Raw genomic sequence first — 17,850 nt, 5'->3', positions numbered from 1 at the left:
GATACATTTAACACATGAACTTGTAACAATGGGAGCCTTTCAGCTGCTGGGACAGAGACATATTTTTGTCTCCATGAGCTCATCTCCTCATACAGGTCATGTCTGACATGACTTGAAAATATTTGTTTTGTTTTCCATGATAAGCTCAAAAAGCATGTTATTCCTTTACAACGTACTGTTGTGGGAGGTGTTGTGATGACTTCATAAGTGTTGTACAAAGGTCCTGGATATTTTTTTTTACAGTTTTCTCCATATGCATGTTTTTCTAGAGGCCCACAGAAGCGTTGCCAGATCTGCATCAGCGCATTCAAGCTCCACATAATTGAGTGATAATGAGTGAGAAACTCTTGATTTTAAATCCACACTGACCTTTACATGTGAACACCATAGAAAGCCCTGTAGCTGCTAATTCAGCCTTTTGTTGTTACTTCCCTTGCTATTGAGAGTTCAGGCTTTTGCTCTCTAAACAGTGTGGCCAACTGTTAATTAAGACACTCGAGGCCGCGTCCGCTTTGACAGACAGGAATGCTATTCAAGGGCAATCAGGGAGCACTTTGTGTGACCTCACCTATACAACCAAAGTAAGAAAAGCCCTCACCAACGGCTTTTATACCTCTTTTGGATCTCGTATAGAAATATAGGAGACCTGGACGTTTCATCTTTTCAGGTTTTTTGGCGCAGTGGCCACCATCCTGCTGAGAGGCTAGACAGAAAAAAGGTCTCTGCATGTCAGTGGATTTATACTTTAAGTTTTTTAACTGCCTTTTGTATTGAACAGCAAGATGAAGATTGAATCATACTCTTGTTAACAACTCTAGCTTCATCGAAAAGAAGGAAAAAAAACTTTCAAACACTTTGCGCCCACCCACGTGGCATCAGTCTGTTTTCCAGCCCTACAGATAAGCAGGGATGGGTCCCGACCTTGTGTGCTTGGCAGGACACTCTGTGCCCTCGGTTGGACGAACCACAACCTAGCAGATCCACTGCAGAGTTGTGCGTTCAGAGTTAGCTATCTGCAGAGCTACTCGCTAATCTTCTGCGAATATTCTAAAGCACATTTCAGGCCTCGGCTAAAAAGGATTATACAAAAAAAAACGTTGACGTTTGCATGTATATGATGTCAGTAATTTGAGAAAAACTGCCCTTAGCAAATACATAATTTGTATTTTTAGCAAATTAAATTTAGATCTTCCCTTATAATTTCAAAAACTTTATTTCCCTACTTGAAGTGGTCTTGTGGGTTTTGTGTGAAGTGTTCTCTGTAGCGGCCGACAAATGACGTCATTTGTGGCAGTGTGTGAGGGTCCTGGAGCGTGAAGCAGACTCCCAGGACAGCAGTGACCTTTCCCTGCAGTCACATTGTACAGCATTTCCTCTGCTGTATTTCTCTCCTGGGCCACTAATAAAGGAGCCCCATCTGAAATAAGAGCTCTGGGAATTCCTCATTGCTTTTCCACACATGCAAGAGGGGCTCCAACTTGACCCCGAAGGAAAGTCGCTGTGCCGTTTCCACAACAACCTCATGCTGCAATTTGGAATCAAAGACTGAAAGTGTGCACATGCAGGGGGAAGGTTGTTGCTTTGCCTAAAATGGTTTCTACTGTCAATCACTGGGTGGAGGACAACATTTAGATTATAAACCATACAGTGAAGTGCTTTATTTTGTAAAGCACTGAGTGGATGGTGGTTACTTGTTCAGCATTCTTGTTCTCATGAGCATCATTAGTTTCTGTGCTCATCCAACTATTTTAATGTATGTTATGTACGGACTCTGAGGAGTTGTAGTTTGTCGGTCTTGTTGTTTTTTGCCAGCACAAGGCTGCACAATGATGCATAATTAGATTTTGTTTTTACAGTGTAACTAAACACCACTTGTTTATTCCAATGAAACCGTTTCTAAATAGCTTTAACAAACCTATTCATGAAATGGTCATTAAAGGATAAAAGTAATTGTAGCAATTGTATTCCAAATTTGGAAAGCACACTAAGAGTTTAATCACCTCTATAGTTGTGGTTCAGCTGTTAATCTTAAAGAACTTTCCCTGCTGAGAGCAAAGCATTGCTAGCTTTAAGCCTTGCAAGGCTCTCTGACCTGGCACTTTTGTTCCGAAGCACCTCTGGCCTTTTCTTCGCCTCAGGGTGACCACTGTGTCAGAGTGGACATGGAGGCAACAGCAGCCCAAAAGGACCCCTCTGAAAGGGCCCGCGTTTTACAACAGACCAAAAGGCTGTGCTGCTAGAAAACGGTTTAGGGCCTGTGAAATCATAACTGCTCTAAATCTTTCAAGCCCCGGCCAACTCCTTACTCATTACAGCAGATACAAAGCTTAGGGTGATTAGACCATATTGCTCTCCCCCTCTCTGCTCCGCTATGCGCTTTCTTTTTTTTCCTTCAACAGGATTATCATATCCCTTTTCCCTTAATTGGAGAGGTGAAAAGTATGCTGATATGCTCTGGTACACTATGCACCTCAAAGACAGGTCATTTTAAAAAGTTCAAAGTTATGATGATGGAATATGTTTACTTTCATCACAGAAATTAATCTTTGCCGTTTCCCCAGAACAGAATTAAGTATTGATTTTTCTCTAAATTACATGTTAAGTCAGCTGACCATCCCCTAAAAGTCAGCTAAAAATGTGAATTTCTTGAAGGCGCAACTGCTTTTATAACAGAAATTAAAACAAGATTAAAAGCCTAAAATCCCTCCAGCATCCTCTAGATGATACAATATTCATCATACACACTGTATTAAAGTCTTGCCTCAAAAGGGAATCTCATGGAGTGTCCTAAATATCATGGGTAGCCGCAACAGACCTAAGAGCCGTAACAAATTTCAAGGAAATCTGATCTGTAAATCCTGAATATTAACATAAAGTACCTTGTCAAAGGTCTAAAATGAGTGAAATCATAGAGGTCATAAAATTAATCCAGTTAATCCACGGCTTTATGACAGTCTGTTCAGTGGTTGGAGTGATGTCTTGCTCAAATCCAAATGTTGAATAAACAGAAAAACTCAATGCAATGTTTTGATTCTGTTGCTGAGGTCTAAGCATGAAAAATAATTATTATTGTAGTTATTTTTGTAGACAATTACTTTTTCTGCTGTTTATTTGAGAAAAATATCATCTGATTTGGGGGCTTTGATGAATTGTGTAATTAATATGAATGAAGCATCTGAAGCATAGTACTTCATTAGACTCTGTGGCTCCCAGTGCAGGTGCAAAAAGTCCCTATCCAGCATTTCATTATCCTTATTAAGTATTTTTATGCGCCTAAACAAATGGTTACCATAAACAGAAAAAAAAATCTTTACTGTTTGTGGTGTTGTTAGTTCTGAGGGAAATCAGTAACTGTCACTTTAAAAATGCACTTCTCATTTTGGCATCATTTTAAATGGAGACAACATAAAAGTCCTTCCAATTTAAAATCCTGTAAAATGAATATGTAATTGAAAGCTAAAACTGCTTGGCCTCCTGTCTCCTTTACTACAGCTGTGAAGAGTTGTACAGTTGGTAGATAGAGGTTATGTTTCACCACATTTCATGCCTTTATTATTAAATGAGAATATTGTAAAGTAAAATGTTTGGCTTTGTCTTCTACTGTGGTCTGTTTTTAATTGCATTTGAAAGGATTTGTTGTAAATCACACACGTAACACCCAACTAAAATCACTTTGGTCGTCCTCTGCACAGTTGTTCATCTGGCTATGTGTTACTTGATGGTTTAATGCTGCAATAGATTAGTTTGGAAGTCAATTTGGACGATATGATCATTAAGTATTTTTAGCTGTATTGTGTGTATTGAACAGGATTCATAGGCTAGTCCCAGTTTATCCTGCCTAATCAGTGTGGGGCTGTCTCTGCGGGCGAAGGGCCGCCCGTCTGTCTGTCTGTCTGCCTGGTTGAATGAGCAGGCGAGGGTCCATGGGGCCCCATGATGCTTGACGGTGACCAAATAAGGGCTGTCTGCAACATGTATACAGGGAGGAGACGGGGGCACCAAGTTGGCACAGAGCAGCCTCAAACATTCTTTGGCCCCTCTCAAAAGGCTTCTGTCCCTCATCACACATCCACTCGGAGTGGACAGAACTGGTGCAGCTTCATGAACTGAACAAGTGTTTTTGTGAAATGGTCTTATTTACACAAGCTTGTCTCTCGTTAAGGAGTTAAAATTGTAAATGTTGACAGTTTGTTGTCAGTAATATTTTGAGGGACTTGCACTCCGAGTGCTTAAAAGCATTTTGGAAACCAACTAAACCGACGACAGGCAGGCAGTCGATTCAGTGACTGAATAAAGATTGCTCTTCAAAAATGGGTATTATGTGGAAATATTAAGCCTAAGTCTTGCGCCATGTGCTGAAGTGCACAGCAGTGAAAAGACCCAGGCAGAAGAGATATCAATATTGTTCCCTCAATTCTGTGTCAATGCTGTGAGACCTAGTTACAGATTAACTCTGGTGTTTTCCTTGGGGCCTCTTTGAAGTGGACTTACTCCAACCCCTGCTTATCTTAATTAGAAAGAAATCTGGGGGAGTGAAGTGGTCCTCTGGAAATGAGCACCTCCACTCCCCAGCTCCCTGAAGGCCACACTGAAGCTTTACAGAGACCTGAAGGCCTCCTAAACTCCGTGTTTGCTCATGTCATTCTGGGATTGTATGTGCCGTGGTATTAATTGAAAACATAAGTCATTTCTCTGAGGTTTGAAATTGAAGTCTGGGGATGTATTCTCTTCAGACCTTGCTGGATATGAGAAAATGAATAATTGATGAAGCCAGCTGAGTTTTTAAAAACTGGTGACAGCAAACAGGTGTTTAATGTGATTCATCTCAAAAAGCAGAGCACCCTCTTTGAGGCTTAGTTTGATATGTAGGCTTGTTCGTTAGTGTCATATGAACACCTATGCAAAACACATCACCAATTTAAATTGTTAATGTATTACATACTTTGGCTAAATCCTTATAATTGGCCCTTCCTGAGTGTTTGATTGTGCAAATAAACTGGTTTCAAATACACTGAATTATTATCAAATGCATTAGCAATGCTATACATACTAACTATTACAATGTCTGGGCGAACAAGTGCAGTCACATTAATAGCCATGACCTTCTCTGTTTCCATTGCCTAACTGGAAGACTGTCTCCACAGCTCAGAGATCACACATGCAGTGTTTACCGGTGGCATTAGTGCCATGCTGCTGGCTTTGATCTAAATGGTGTAGGGAGGTCCTGTCACACACAGGTCACCTGTCTCCAGAAGAACACTGGGGAACACACAGGGAGCTCAAATCCCAGACTGTGGTAGACCTCAAGAATGTATTCTTGCTCATTAAATATATCACTTTTTCATAAGCGTCTTTATTACCAGCTGGTATGATACAATAGGAGTCATCTTTTACATGAGCAACATTCACTGTGTGGTGCCAACAATTGTTTTCCCGAAAAATTTGTTTTCTTTGCAGACATCATGTTGGGTGTTTGATTGAATTACTTTTATTCTTGCTTTGGTAAATCTCAGATTGATTTACCAAACAACTTGTCTCTTGGTCTTACGATCATTTCTGTGCCTTAAGTGATGCAAATTTTGGCACAAGATGCTGGAAAGCACATAAAATACTGAAAATTGCCATCAGTAATAGCAGCTTATTTGGCATGAACAGAAAATGGTTATTGCACAATGACAGAATGCAGACAAAAGTGAGCGCCAGCATTAGAGATTAGAAATCGGATTAAAAAAAAATGTAAAAAAAATTGAGACATTTTGATCAATGAGATATCCAAACTTTTCCATTTTAAAATGTTAGTTTTTTTTCAAGAAAATATTGAGGCCATTTTTTACTTTAGTATTAACTGAGGGAGGCAGTTGTTTGAGTCATAAGGTTCGTCATTAACACTGCTGTACACAGATTTATTGAAGTGTTGTGTCGAACAACAAGACCCAACCTCAAACATACCAAAATATTGTTCATGAGAATTTAATGAAATACAAAATGCATTATATTACTAAATTATTCACGCTCTTGTTAATTTTACAGAGAAAACAGTCTAGCTTCTGCTCAGGCTTTACGTACTGAGCCTTTTGTCCCACTTACAGCTCAGTGTTGAGATCATTGAGTCTGTGTGAACTGGATCTCTGAGGAACATCAGTTTATGTTTTCTGTATTCCTCGTCTATACAGAAGTTTTGGTAGACTGTACTGACAAAATAAGGAAAAGGAAAATGTTTCACAACTTTAAGTCCTCTATCTGGTTGAAAAAAAATGAAGTACCTCTGCATCCTTTAGAGATTAATAACCTAAACGATTCAAATGAGCTCTCAGTGCTCCTTGTCCTTGTACGTCACACAGATTCGGTCCTTTTGTTCCAACTATTGCACCATATTGTCACAAAGCTTCAAAGTCAGGGGCATTAAAGCCCAATTTTACTCTGTGTGATGTAGACTGCAGGGAAAAGCTCGGAACAGGTGCAGACAGACATGTGCACACAAACACACACACGCGTATATATTCATGCATGCTCACACATGATAAAACACCCGGGGTGAATGTGTATGGTTTCACCCGGCGCAACGAGTTAGGAAATGGACACAGTGGAGCGGTCGGCTGGATGTGACAGATTTACTAGCTGTAACAAGAAGGGTGAGGCGCGGTAGAAACTCTCAGTTGTGCCTAACACCAACAACAGAAGCAACTCAGAGACCTCTGAACAATGTCCCTGCAACCTCCTGGCAGTTTCACTTTTATTCTACCACTTGCTGAACTGCTGGATGTTTAGTGGCTCACTCATCTGGATCTTACTATCCTCATCCATTACAGTCCCAAGCAGGTCTCACTGTGCAACCTGAGGGATGCACTCAGGTTTGTATTAACCACTGTAATATAATTCAGGCTGCAAGCCCTTGCTCTGAAAATTACTGGATTTGTGTGTGTAAGAGTCCATCTGAACATCTTTGCACATTTGTTGTTTGTGTATGCGTGTTTGATACCTGTGTATGTTGCTCTGTTTGGAGTCTTTATGGTCAAATGGCAGTAGCCGTGCCCTCCAGGAATGTAGCTTCAGCCTTTGAATGCAACTTCAAAAGGAAAAGGATAAAGTAACCCAGTTCAGACAGGAAACAGACACCTTTTATCTTAATTAGAAATGAAGCAATTAGATGGTACAAACTCTGCCTTTGCATAAGGTCTTTGCATGCATGAAAGACTCAGTGCTGGGTAGGAGTCAGTCAGCTTCTAAAGGTTTCCAAAAAATCCTCTTCAAAGCGTTTGAAAGTTTGAGTCATCCCAGTAGCAAAATGTTCTGTTCATTTTCAAAACCCTGGTTAGTCCATTTAATTTTTCTTCTGTTCTCTTTGGCTGTATGCTCAGTTCTAGGAATACATTTAAAGTCTTTAACTTAATTATTTTTTGTTTACAGGAGGCAACAAACTGAAGAACCAACAGTTCCGTCTGAACTGGGCTTGGATCTCATTAGAGAAGGAACACTATGTGGTGGATGAGGAGGTGAAGTTCCTGGAGGTGGTGCTGAAACGTCGGGGATACTTGGGGGAGACTTCATTCATTAGTAAGTACAGTTCATCTATAGCTACTTACAGCACTAATTCCATGTTAGGTGTCCAATTATAAAAAAAATTAAAAAAAAGTTAAAAAAAAAAACTAAGCATGCATTGTAATTTATGAAACTTTATTTTGACAAATATTGAGCCTGATCTGATTCCAGATAAGCACCAAAATAATTAATAGATGAATGTCATTATGAATAAAAAAAAAAAATAATTATATACTTCAAAATAAAAGAAAGTAGTAAGAAGAAATATTTAAAAAAAAAAAAGTGCCAGAGGATAAATATGATAGATTTTTTTCATGAAAAGACGACTAGATCACAAGAAGATCTGCTGATGGCTGTTTTTGAAACACTTGGTGTATCCATACCACCAACTACTCACTGAATGCTTTGCTTTTAGACCAATTTACCACCAAATCTGCTTATTTTTTTATTTTAGTTATCTTGATGGGTAACATTCAAATAGACTAAGAAACACACAAGATTAATAATACATCCCTTTTACTCCTTATCGTTAGATGTGGTTTGGGAATCCTTGAAAGCATTTTTCATGCCTTCTCTTTCACTAACTTTTTCACCTTGTGTTTGTTTACTTGAAGATGAGGGCTAGAGGCCAGCAAATCAATAGACACCACTCACAGCACACAGACACAACTACACACATGCACATACTTTGATCAATTTTAGGGCAGTTGTAAGGTTAGCCCAGAGGGTCTCACAGGTCATGACCCTTCACTTCTGTCTTCTGGACAGTGTTTACATCCCAATCGCACAATAGCGCAGGACAATCCCTCAGGGACTGTGTATGCACGAGAAAGGTCGCCTGAGGTTAGTGGCCATAGAGAGGCGCCAATCCAAATGTTAGTCGAGGCAATTTACTGACCAGAACGAAACAAGCAATAACTGTTCACGCCGTTTTAAAAAAGAAAAAACAAGCTGCTATAAGCATTTATGAGTGGCAGGGATTCTTACCACGGGTACCAATGGCCTGTTTTATTGCTGACATTTATTGTCCATCAAGATGATGAGAGATTAAAATGACCTCAAAAAGGTCAAATCCCTTATGGTCATTTAGTGTTCCGTCTTCTGTGTCTTTGTATGCCCCAGGGCACCAAGACTAATGAAACATTTCTCTGGTGATATGCAAATGAAATAACCTTTACACTGCACAGTATATCTGCTCTTCCTCAGTGAAATTAAGAAAAAAAAATCATAATTTAAGACAGATCATCGTACCGTAGTGCAGGCAGATATGGTTATTAAAAATTCACTGAAAGAAGTCAATTAAAAAGTGGGAAAATGTGTACATTTTGTTCATGTTGATAAAATCCAAGAACAAAAGAAACAGAAAATGCAAAATCAATATGCTGTGATTTTCCCACAATGATCTCTCTGCAAGTTAGTATCAAACATGTGTGAAGGTGGTTTGGCAAAAAATCAAATAATTGTCCTTTGTTATGTTTTTCTGGAGCATCACTACTGTTTTATTAATGGTTACAGTATCAATTAAAGAAGCACTCCTTTGAAGTTTGGATTAACTGCGTTCAGTGCCCAGCAAAAACAAGCCTCACATTTTTTAAATGTTCAAAAATATTATTGTTTGTTTTTAAAACAATAAACAAGCTTTCCACAGTGCAGATATCTTATAATTACTTTAGCATGAAGGCGAATGATGATGGATCAGGCAGGGAGGATGCACCTCTCCGTGCTGATGGAAAGCTTAAAAAAAAACAGGAAAGTGTTTTTTTTTTGGCTTTTACAATGCCCTCAAAGAACCAGCAGCAATAACGTTTCTCTTTCTAAATACATAAGTGGTGAAACCTTTATGTTTTCTATTTCTCAATACTTTAAATGAGTGCATGTTTACCTCCTCTCCATCATCAGGCAATGATTTCTTAATCATACATCCCTCTGTTCTATTTTTGTTAGTCTCAACAAATAGGCTTGGACATCTTAATTTCCAGCCAAGAAAAACATTTACCGAAAAGAAACCTTGTATTACATTGATCTGTGTTTGTAATTTTTGCACCATTTGACATTTAGGTTGCTTAAATCTCTAGAAAGCAACACAAATGCATGGCAGGCTTTAAAAATTAATTTTAGTGAAAAATGTTTTTGTTCAAAAACATACATTTGACTTTGTTTATCATTTATTCAGTTCAATTAAATTGGCTCTATATAGTGCTATCACAATTTCAGGGGGTTGGACTCAAATGCACAACAATAATAAGTCAAGTTTGACACCTTCACTGAAATTCACACTTCCACAGACATAAGTTAATACAAAAGCTGTGCAGAAACTCACATAAATCCAGACCTTGATCCAAAAAAAAACCTGAAGGAAAAACAAAGTCCAAGAGGCAGGAAAACTCATTCGACATGGCACGAAGCACAAAGACACCCAGCTTAGAGGTCCCAGCGACGACAATCTTACAAAGGAGGTAGGGAGCACACACCCTTTATACAAAGGAGGTCAGGGGATAATTGAACACAGCTGGAAACAATCAGGGCCGGGAAGACAATCAGACACAGGTGACAGGAAGTAAAGACAACTGAAACAAGACACAAGGACAGTTACCAAAATAAAACAGCAAATGAACATGAAACCCTGAATGGAAAGGGAGACATAACTGAATGACAAGGAAGATACAGAACGACAACTAAACAATGAGAACAGACTATAGGGACAGGAAGAAACCAATATGACAAAACTAAACCACAAGGTTGAACTGTGACAAGCGGCAAATCACAACACAAGTTATTTCAGGGAACATAACACAATACAGTCCTTACAACAGAACTTTACAACGTTATCGAGAGAAACCCAACAATTTAACAATTCCTTCATGAGCGACAGCTGGGAGGAAAAACTCCCTTTTAACAGAAAGAACCCCTGTGAGAACCAGGCTCACTGGTAAGAGGAGTGGAAGAGAAACAAAGATCAGCATAGCGATCGAATACTGTTATTTATTTATTATAAAGAGAGAAGAACTGAACTGTTCTGGTGCTTCAAAAACAAAAATGCAGTATTCCTCCTACAAGTAAGAACATATATCCTATCTCAGAAAGGTGTTATCCTGCCTTAAAAAAAATCTAGAGCATTCATGAATTCCTCAGTGATCGTTAGGAGTTTCCCTCTTCCTCCTCTGTGATGAGGATAAGAGAGTCAAAGCAGCAAACCATGTTGATTGACTTGCATAAACAGGCCACCAGAGCAGCCTGGCACTGCGAACCATCTGCCTCAGTGTTGTGATGCGATAAAAACTGATCCGTGGTCAGTTGTTTCCAAATGAACACCGGGTATATCTCTGCTTGCCTTGGAGAATAGTAATCAGAGGAGCCCACTGGTGGGCTATTGCTTCACTGTTTAGTGTGCCCAGTGGAGAGCACCAATTTGAAGGTTACAGCGAGCCCACCTGCTGTGAAGCTTCATAACGACTGCTGTGATCAGGGGCATCCACTCCAGGCCTTGTGCAGGGGACAGAAATGGGTTTTTGAAGCTCCATTGAGCTCTCAGAGTATTTGAGGAGAGGTATTTTTCTTGTTTGTACTTGCCTATTAAAGGCCATTTACAACAAAGAAAAGAATAAAAAAGAAATCTAACTCTGCATTTCTCAATCTGAGGTCTATTGAAGATCTTGTTTGTAGTCCAACTGTGATATTTCAGTCTTTCTTCCTCAGTTGAGAACAAACAAACAATATATATATATATATATATATATATATTTTTTTTTTTTTTTTTAAGGTTCCCATTTTTCCAGTGCTTTATTTCCCAATAATTTGTTGCTTTCTACATTTGTGGCAGCTTGCAGAAATTGCCTCGGGGTGTGTAGCGATTTATTTATATTTCCTGTGAGACCCCTGCTGTGTGTTAGGTGACCAGTTAGCAGAGACAATGGAGAGGGTGTGTGATGTTTCAGCAGCTTCAGTGCTCCTGCTGTACAGGAATCCTGCCAGTGTCACAGCAATGGTGACTATAAGCTCCATCAAAGAGCTCATATGCTGAAGGTCAGACAGTGCAAGCCAGCCACCCACACCTTCTGTTGAGACCAGGCTGACATGAGGGATACATGGTTGTTCTACCATGATGTTTTTAAACACGGGAGATTGGAAACTGACTCCAGAGGCTGAACAGATATTGTTGAGATAGATCAACTGGCATGTGACATTTTCCTGGTTTTAATAGGAGACAAAAACATCTTAATTGACAATAACTGTATAAATATTCATAATTATACAATTATATATTCAAAAAAAGTATAGTAATATGAAAAGTGGTTGTAAAGGTTGGCGGTGCTGTGATATTTTTGCACGTTATCTAATAACTGATGCCTTTTTTCATGTCCTTCCTAAGGTATTGGAACAAAAGATGGCACTGCACAAAAAGACAAAGATTTCCGGGGGAAGTCCCAGAAACAGGTGCAGTTCAACCCCGGCCAGACCACGGCCACCTGGAAGGTTCGGATCCTGTCAGATAGCGAGTACGAAGTGTCGGAGACATTCCAGATCGTTTTGTCGGAGCCTGTGATGGCAGCCCTTGAATTCCCGGAGGTTGCTACCGTGGAGATTCTGGACCCTGATGATGGTCAGAAATGATTTCACTCCCAGGGATTCAATATTTAAATGAAAATGTACTTCATTGTCCTGTTTAACATGGGGATTGTGCCAAGCTTTAGTGTAACTAGCAGCACATTCAGGTTTTACAAGTCGTGCTACAATGGAGTTTGATTGAACATTTTTTTAGCAATCCCACGTTTTTACAGCAAAGACTAACTCATACTCAACTACAGAAAGACTTATTGAAGAAGAGACAAAGACGTCAGTTATATTCTGAATGAAGGGACCAGCCTCAGTTACACAACACACTCACGACAAACTAGTTACCAACATTCACTGCCAGGAACATATGATTGTACCGAACATTTATCTGCAGGTTAGAGCATTTAAAACTGATGAAAACAAAGAAAGATAAGGAATTTGTAGGCAAAAAAAAAAAATTCAAAAAAGTCATTTAAACTGTTTAAGTGTCCAAAGATGCAGCAGGTTGCTCCATTTAGGAATCCTTCCACCCACATCCCTTGATCCGGAAAATATTTTTCCTCAGGGCATCAGAACACACAGTAGTTTAAATATAGCATTCATTTACAAGAACACTGACATGAATTAATTTGATCTTGAACCCAACTTGATTATGAAGATGGCTACATGGTGCGAAAAAACGAAATATCTCTTTTAGTATCTCTTAACAAGGTCAGAAGGATTTAATATACAGAAGCCACACTGACCTGCCTTGCATGTAAAATGATGATAATGTAAATATGGAGGAAGCGCTACAAGAACAGATGAACAGTTTCTGGGAAAAAAAAAAACTGCAGCTTGACTATAAGAGACCTGAGATGGAGAACTGTGTGATATAAATATGGATAATGCCTCTCCTCCTCCCACAGGGCCCCACTGGGGGGGGAAAGCAGACTTTGCTGTCAACAATGTGTGCTAATTAACATGTTTAGGTGAACCTTGTTTCACAAAACAGCAGTCTCTGCAGAGCAGTCAAAAAAATACAACAAACGGCAGATATGTATCTGCAAAATTCCTCAAACAGACATTGTCTTCCTACAGACATGTCTACTATCGTATCATTTTGCTGTTTATAGTTTTAAAGTTTAAATTTATCTTGGCCTCACAAGGTCAAATAAACTCGAAAGGCTTATACAAATGTATTTCATCTTATTTTTCACTGAAAGCAGAAAAATGGATAGCCCAGGGGCAGCCATAATGAATGTGCAAAAAGTAAATTATTAAAAGACCAGAATACCTCAGACTGGAAACAACAAGCAAAAAGTAGCCACATCATCCAATGCCACTGTTTGCATTGGGATGAGAAAGGAAGTGTCCAGTTTTGTTGACTTAACAACCCTCCAGTTATGCGTCCGACCCCGATGCTCTATGAGAAGAATACAAAACCTCTGTTTAACTCTGCGGGTCTCAAGGCTGAAATGTTACAAGCTCATTATCTCTCTGAATTTCATGCATAGCTGAGAGAAGAATACAAAGAGATGGAAAGCTGCTAGTAAAACATGTGCGGAGAAAAAAATATCTGCTTTGAAACAGTGTTCACACACCTTTTAAAATTCCCGTCAATTGATTCGGTCAAGTAAAAATAGACTTTTTCGTGTGTGAGCTAGAAGTTCACACTGTTTTTTTTAATTAAAATTCTCTCCTGAACAGCATTATCTTACAATTCTTCCACATCACTTCCTCGGTCAATAAACATCTGTTTGTTTGTGTTATGCTGTGTAAACTAATTATAGATAGGATATTTATTATAAAAAAAATAAGTAGATGGTGGGCTATAATAAAACGATGGAACATCGTCATCGGAGCTTTAATGAGGGCAAAACTGTCAGTTAGAGGTTTTTCATAAAATGAAATGCGATTTGATATCCTGACATTTTTCTCTTGTCTTCATCTCCAATAAAAGTTCAATTCACTTCAATTCACATCACGTTCAATTTCATGCACAAGCAATTTCCTCAGACCAGAAGTCAAATATGATTTAATGGTTTTATTGACATTAAATGCTAATCTTATTAACACATTATGTAAGATGAATAATCTGATATGTACATTTTCCCCCACATATAGAGTCAACAGTGTTCATACCCTCAGCTGTGTACAACATAGAGGAGGACATTGGCGAGCTGCTTATCCCCGTACGCAGGAGTGGAGATGTCAGTGAGGAGCTCATGGTCCTATGCTACACCCAGCAAGGTAACACAACAACTGTGTTGACATAGTAAAGTGTGTAGTTTCTTAAGTGCTGCCCTCCACCTCAGCTGGATCAAATGTTACTCAGCTTGAATACCTCTCTTCTATGGAATTCGATCTGGACTGCGGCTGAGCATCTGTACAGCAGCTGATCAAGGTTGCCAAGTTGATAATAAATCTGGAGCCCTAATGACTTTTGTGCTTTTTATGTATGTCTGTTCAATGTTTGAAAGAATTTCATTCCTGCTCATCAAACGTAGGCGCAAGCTGAAAAAAGGAAGCCCGTAAGCTTGTCTGCCTTTCATCAGTGATTTGACTTGATAAAGATCAATCTTGCATCTAAATTTCTCTGTAACTGAGGAAAAGAAATTGGGAGTAAATATAGTCTTGATTGCTTCAATTACTCTTTCCCGTGAAAGCAGAGAGCTTTCATTGTTCATGAAAAAAGAGATTTTAAAGATAAAGGAAACTATATTAAAGTATTGATTTTTATCTGAAGAAAAGTTTTGTGGGATAGTTTGGATCATTAACTTTCCTGTGATTCTGTTTTCTCTTCAGTTTCTGCCACAGGCACCGTCCCCACCACAGTGCTGTCCTACTCTGATTACATCTCCAGGCGTGAGGACCACCACAGCATCCTGCGCTTCGACAGGGGTGAGATGGAGAAATCCTGCCGGGTTGTGATCATTGATGACTCCCTGTATGAAGAGGAGGAAAGCTTCAACGTAACCCTCAGCATGCCCATGGGAGGCCGCCTGGGCTTGGAGTTCCCCACAGCCAAAATCACAATCATTCCAGATATGGATGACGGTAAGATGACATTATACAGTGTATACAGTGTATGCTGGTCAATACATGGTAGAAGGCTTTGTTTACTGCATCATTTTGAGGCTTTTAGATGCATTTTTTTGGGTGCATTTTTCTTTCAATTTGAAAGGTTTTTCACTTCTGATTAACGCCTCAAGAACAGGCAGCGTGGGTTTGTCTCTTAGAGGGGCTTTGATCTGACTTGAGGTTTCGCTGTTTTTGTAGTCTCTTATTTTACATGGGCCACAGATAAGCACTTTGGCAGAAGCAAAACAAATTGTTTTGGAAAAGTTTTGTAAATGCAATATTTTGCTCCATGAATTGATCCAGAGAGAGAGACGTTCAAACAGGTCGGCAGGTGGGTGTATAGACAGCAAACATGTTGGTGTGGATGTGAAAAGCCTGTTGGAATTTTTGTCTGTGTGTGTTTTTGCTTGTCTGCCAACGTCTTGGAGAAAAAGCATTTGAGTGTGCGATCCCCCTACCTGGAGGCAAAGCCTTTATCTCTTATCTGCAGGCTCAGCCCGGAGGGCCGATAGTCTCCCATATCTTCCTGACGCCTCTTTGTTCCCCAACACCTGAAGGCCTTTTCTAATTTTTCTATCGCTCTGACGATCTCCAGAAGCACTGCTGTGAAGTCAAGACTCTATGATCGCAGGAAGGCAACACTGGAGCTGAAAAACGCAGCATGGTTGCACAACTGTCTTTTTTTTCCCCTCAAATCTAAATCGAAGCCAGTTGAAGTTATGGCGCAGCATTCAATTCTGCATTCTGTTATGTGATTGTTTGGTTTAAGTAGTCAGAAAAATAATGACAACTGGGTATGACTACTTTTTACTGCATATCACTAAATGGCTTCTTTTGAAATGTATTTTAACTATTTAAACTTCTCAAATTAGTCAACATAAGGAGACACCATTTCCCAGAACTGTTCCTGCTGCTTAAATTCTCTAAATGTTCTATGCATAATGTAGTGTTGATGCTGCTCGCTGTCCAACCAAAAACATGCTATTTTTGGTCAGTTTGCACTGTTGCCTTCAGCATGACAGCGTCTGAAACTAGAAGGGCACTCGCAGAGAGCAGACCTCTACCAAGGCCAATAGTCTACTTATGTATGACATACGCAACCTGCAACCACAACCACTGTACATGTCTGGATAAATATGAGAAGGATCTCAAAACACAAATATTAATCAGCAATTTTCAAGTCTGATTAAATCTAGCCTTTGCATGAAAAATAGGTCTGCTGATGCTCCACGGGGCATCGTTTCCAGTCCTGCATCCCACTGGGCGCAGACCTCGGGTTAATTTAGAAACAAGTAGCATTTAACCAATCGGTATCGATCACCATATTCACTGAATCTCCACCATGGCCGCAACTACTTTTAGAAAAAAAATGCTTGACTTGAATGCCATTGCACACTCACTGGTCACTGATTGGTCAGCCATTCAGAGCGTCTGAGCAAACATTAATACGAACAAGGTTTCCAGACAATCATCAGAGTGAAGAAAAATGAATGTGTGAGCAGGCTTCAGGCGGAGCCAGACCACATTGGACCCGAGGCAGATACATTTCAACTGTATTTGTTTGACCTGCTTGAGTATTGAGAAAGTTATGAGGTTGGAAAGTTTTCAGTCTCTCGCAGTCTCTGGTGTAACCTCAGAGTGAGCTGAGGGTCTTTTGACTTACTGCCTCTGTGTATTGACCGCCGGAACAGCAGCTGAGACAGGTTTTTACAACAGTTAGTCTTCCCGGCATTCAGCTTGCTTCACAAAGAACTACTTTAACACTGCAGCTATTAAATTACATTGTCATGGTCTGACTCTATGACAGCGCAAGTAATGTATGTCTTTACGACTGCCAGAGAGCTCATTGATTGGAGACGGTATTGATAAATCTCTTACTGTCTGACTCTGACTTTGAGAGTCAGGCTGGTTGAAAAGTAAAGCATTTGGATATTAGGAAGTATAAGTTAGTAAAAGATAAGGACTTAGGCGAACAAAGGCAAAGAATTAATGGTTGAAGAAACTAGTCTTCTAATGGAGCACAGTTTCCTGTATTTGATAAATAGCATGTTCATTTTCATGCAATTGTGGAAGACAAATTATTTTTTGTTTGCCCTTGTTTCATAGAGTCAGCCAGTACTTATCTCAGGTGTTATAAACAATCACTTGCCTGAGTAATTCATTTTGTAGCTCAAAAACACAATTTATTTATAAAATATACTGAGAAATGTTATCACTGCATATTTGAGCAGCATGCTGTTGCCGATATTAGAGGTCCTCAGTGTATTATCACACAGCAACAGGAGAAAAGCAGACTCAGTGCGTCACAGGATTACCTCGACTCAGACTGACAACCAGCATTAACAGCCTGTACTCAGGTTTATTCCTGCCTTATCTGCAGTTGTTTTCTTTGCCTCTAGCTTTTTCAGCGTGGTTGAGTGACAATCAAAGACTTCTTATGCATATTGTTTGTCAGAAAGCACCAAACTCACAAGGGTGCCCCTATACATCATAATTGTAAGGAATACACAACACAGCCCCCTTTTGAGAAAACATAATGTGTGTGCCGTTTTTGTTATTCTCAAATTCTGATTCCTGCTGTTGTCAAGCCTTATAGTTTGACATGGAAAGAAACAATGCCTGAAGCTATACTCTACTACGACAGGTTGGTTCCTTATTATAACGACACCCGTATCTGACATCAGATTGGCTGAC

General features: G+C 39.5%; 1 protein-coding gene across 1 annotated transcript in view; it reads left to right on the top strand.

Moving 5' to 3' along the window:
• The window catches only part of frem2b (FRAS1 related extracellular matrix 2b), a 51,296-nt gene that overhangs the window by 14,520 nt on the left and 18,926 nt on the right, over nt 1-17,850 (top strand). The window contains exons 3-6 of the mRNA XM_069161345.1: nt 7,408-7,554; nt 11,909-12,139; nt 14,200-14,325; nt 14,881-15,132. Of these exons, the coding sequence (XP_069017446.1) occupies nt 7,408-7,554; nt 11,909-12,139; nt 14,200-14,325; nt 14,881-15,132 (756 nt within the window). The remainder of the gene's footprint in view (nt 1-7,407; nt 7,555-11,908; nt 12,140-14,199; nt 14,326-14,880; nt 15,133-17,850) is intronic.

Source organism: Embiotoca jacksoni, unplaced genomic scaffold (genome assembly GCF_022577435.1).
Source record: "Embiotoca jacksoni isolate LCO1_2020_lvr unplaced genomic scaffold, fEmbJac1.0.p SCAF_28, whole genome shotgun sequence".
Taxonomy (NCBI): domain Eukaryota; kingdom Metazoa; phylum Chordata; class Actinopteri; family Embiotocidae; genus Embiotoca; species Embiotoca jacksoni.
The sequence above is the reverse complement of the archived record's forward strand: the minus strand, read 5'-3'. Positions and strand labels throughout refer to the sequence as shown.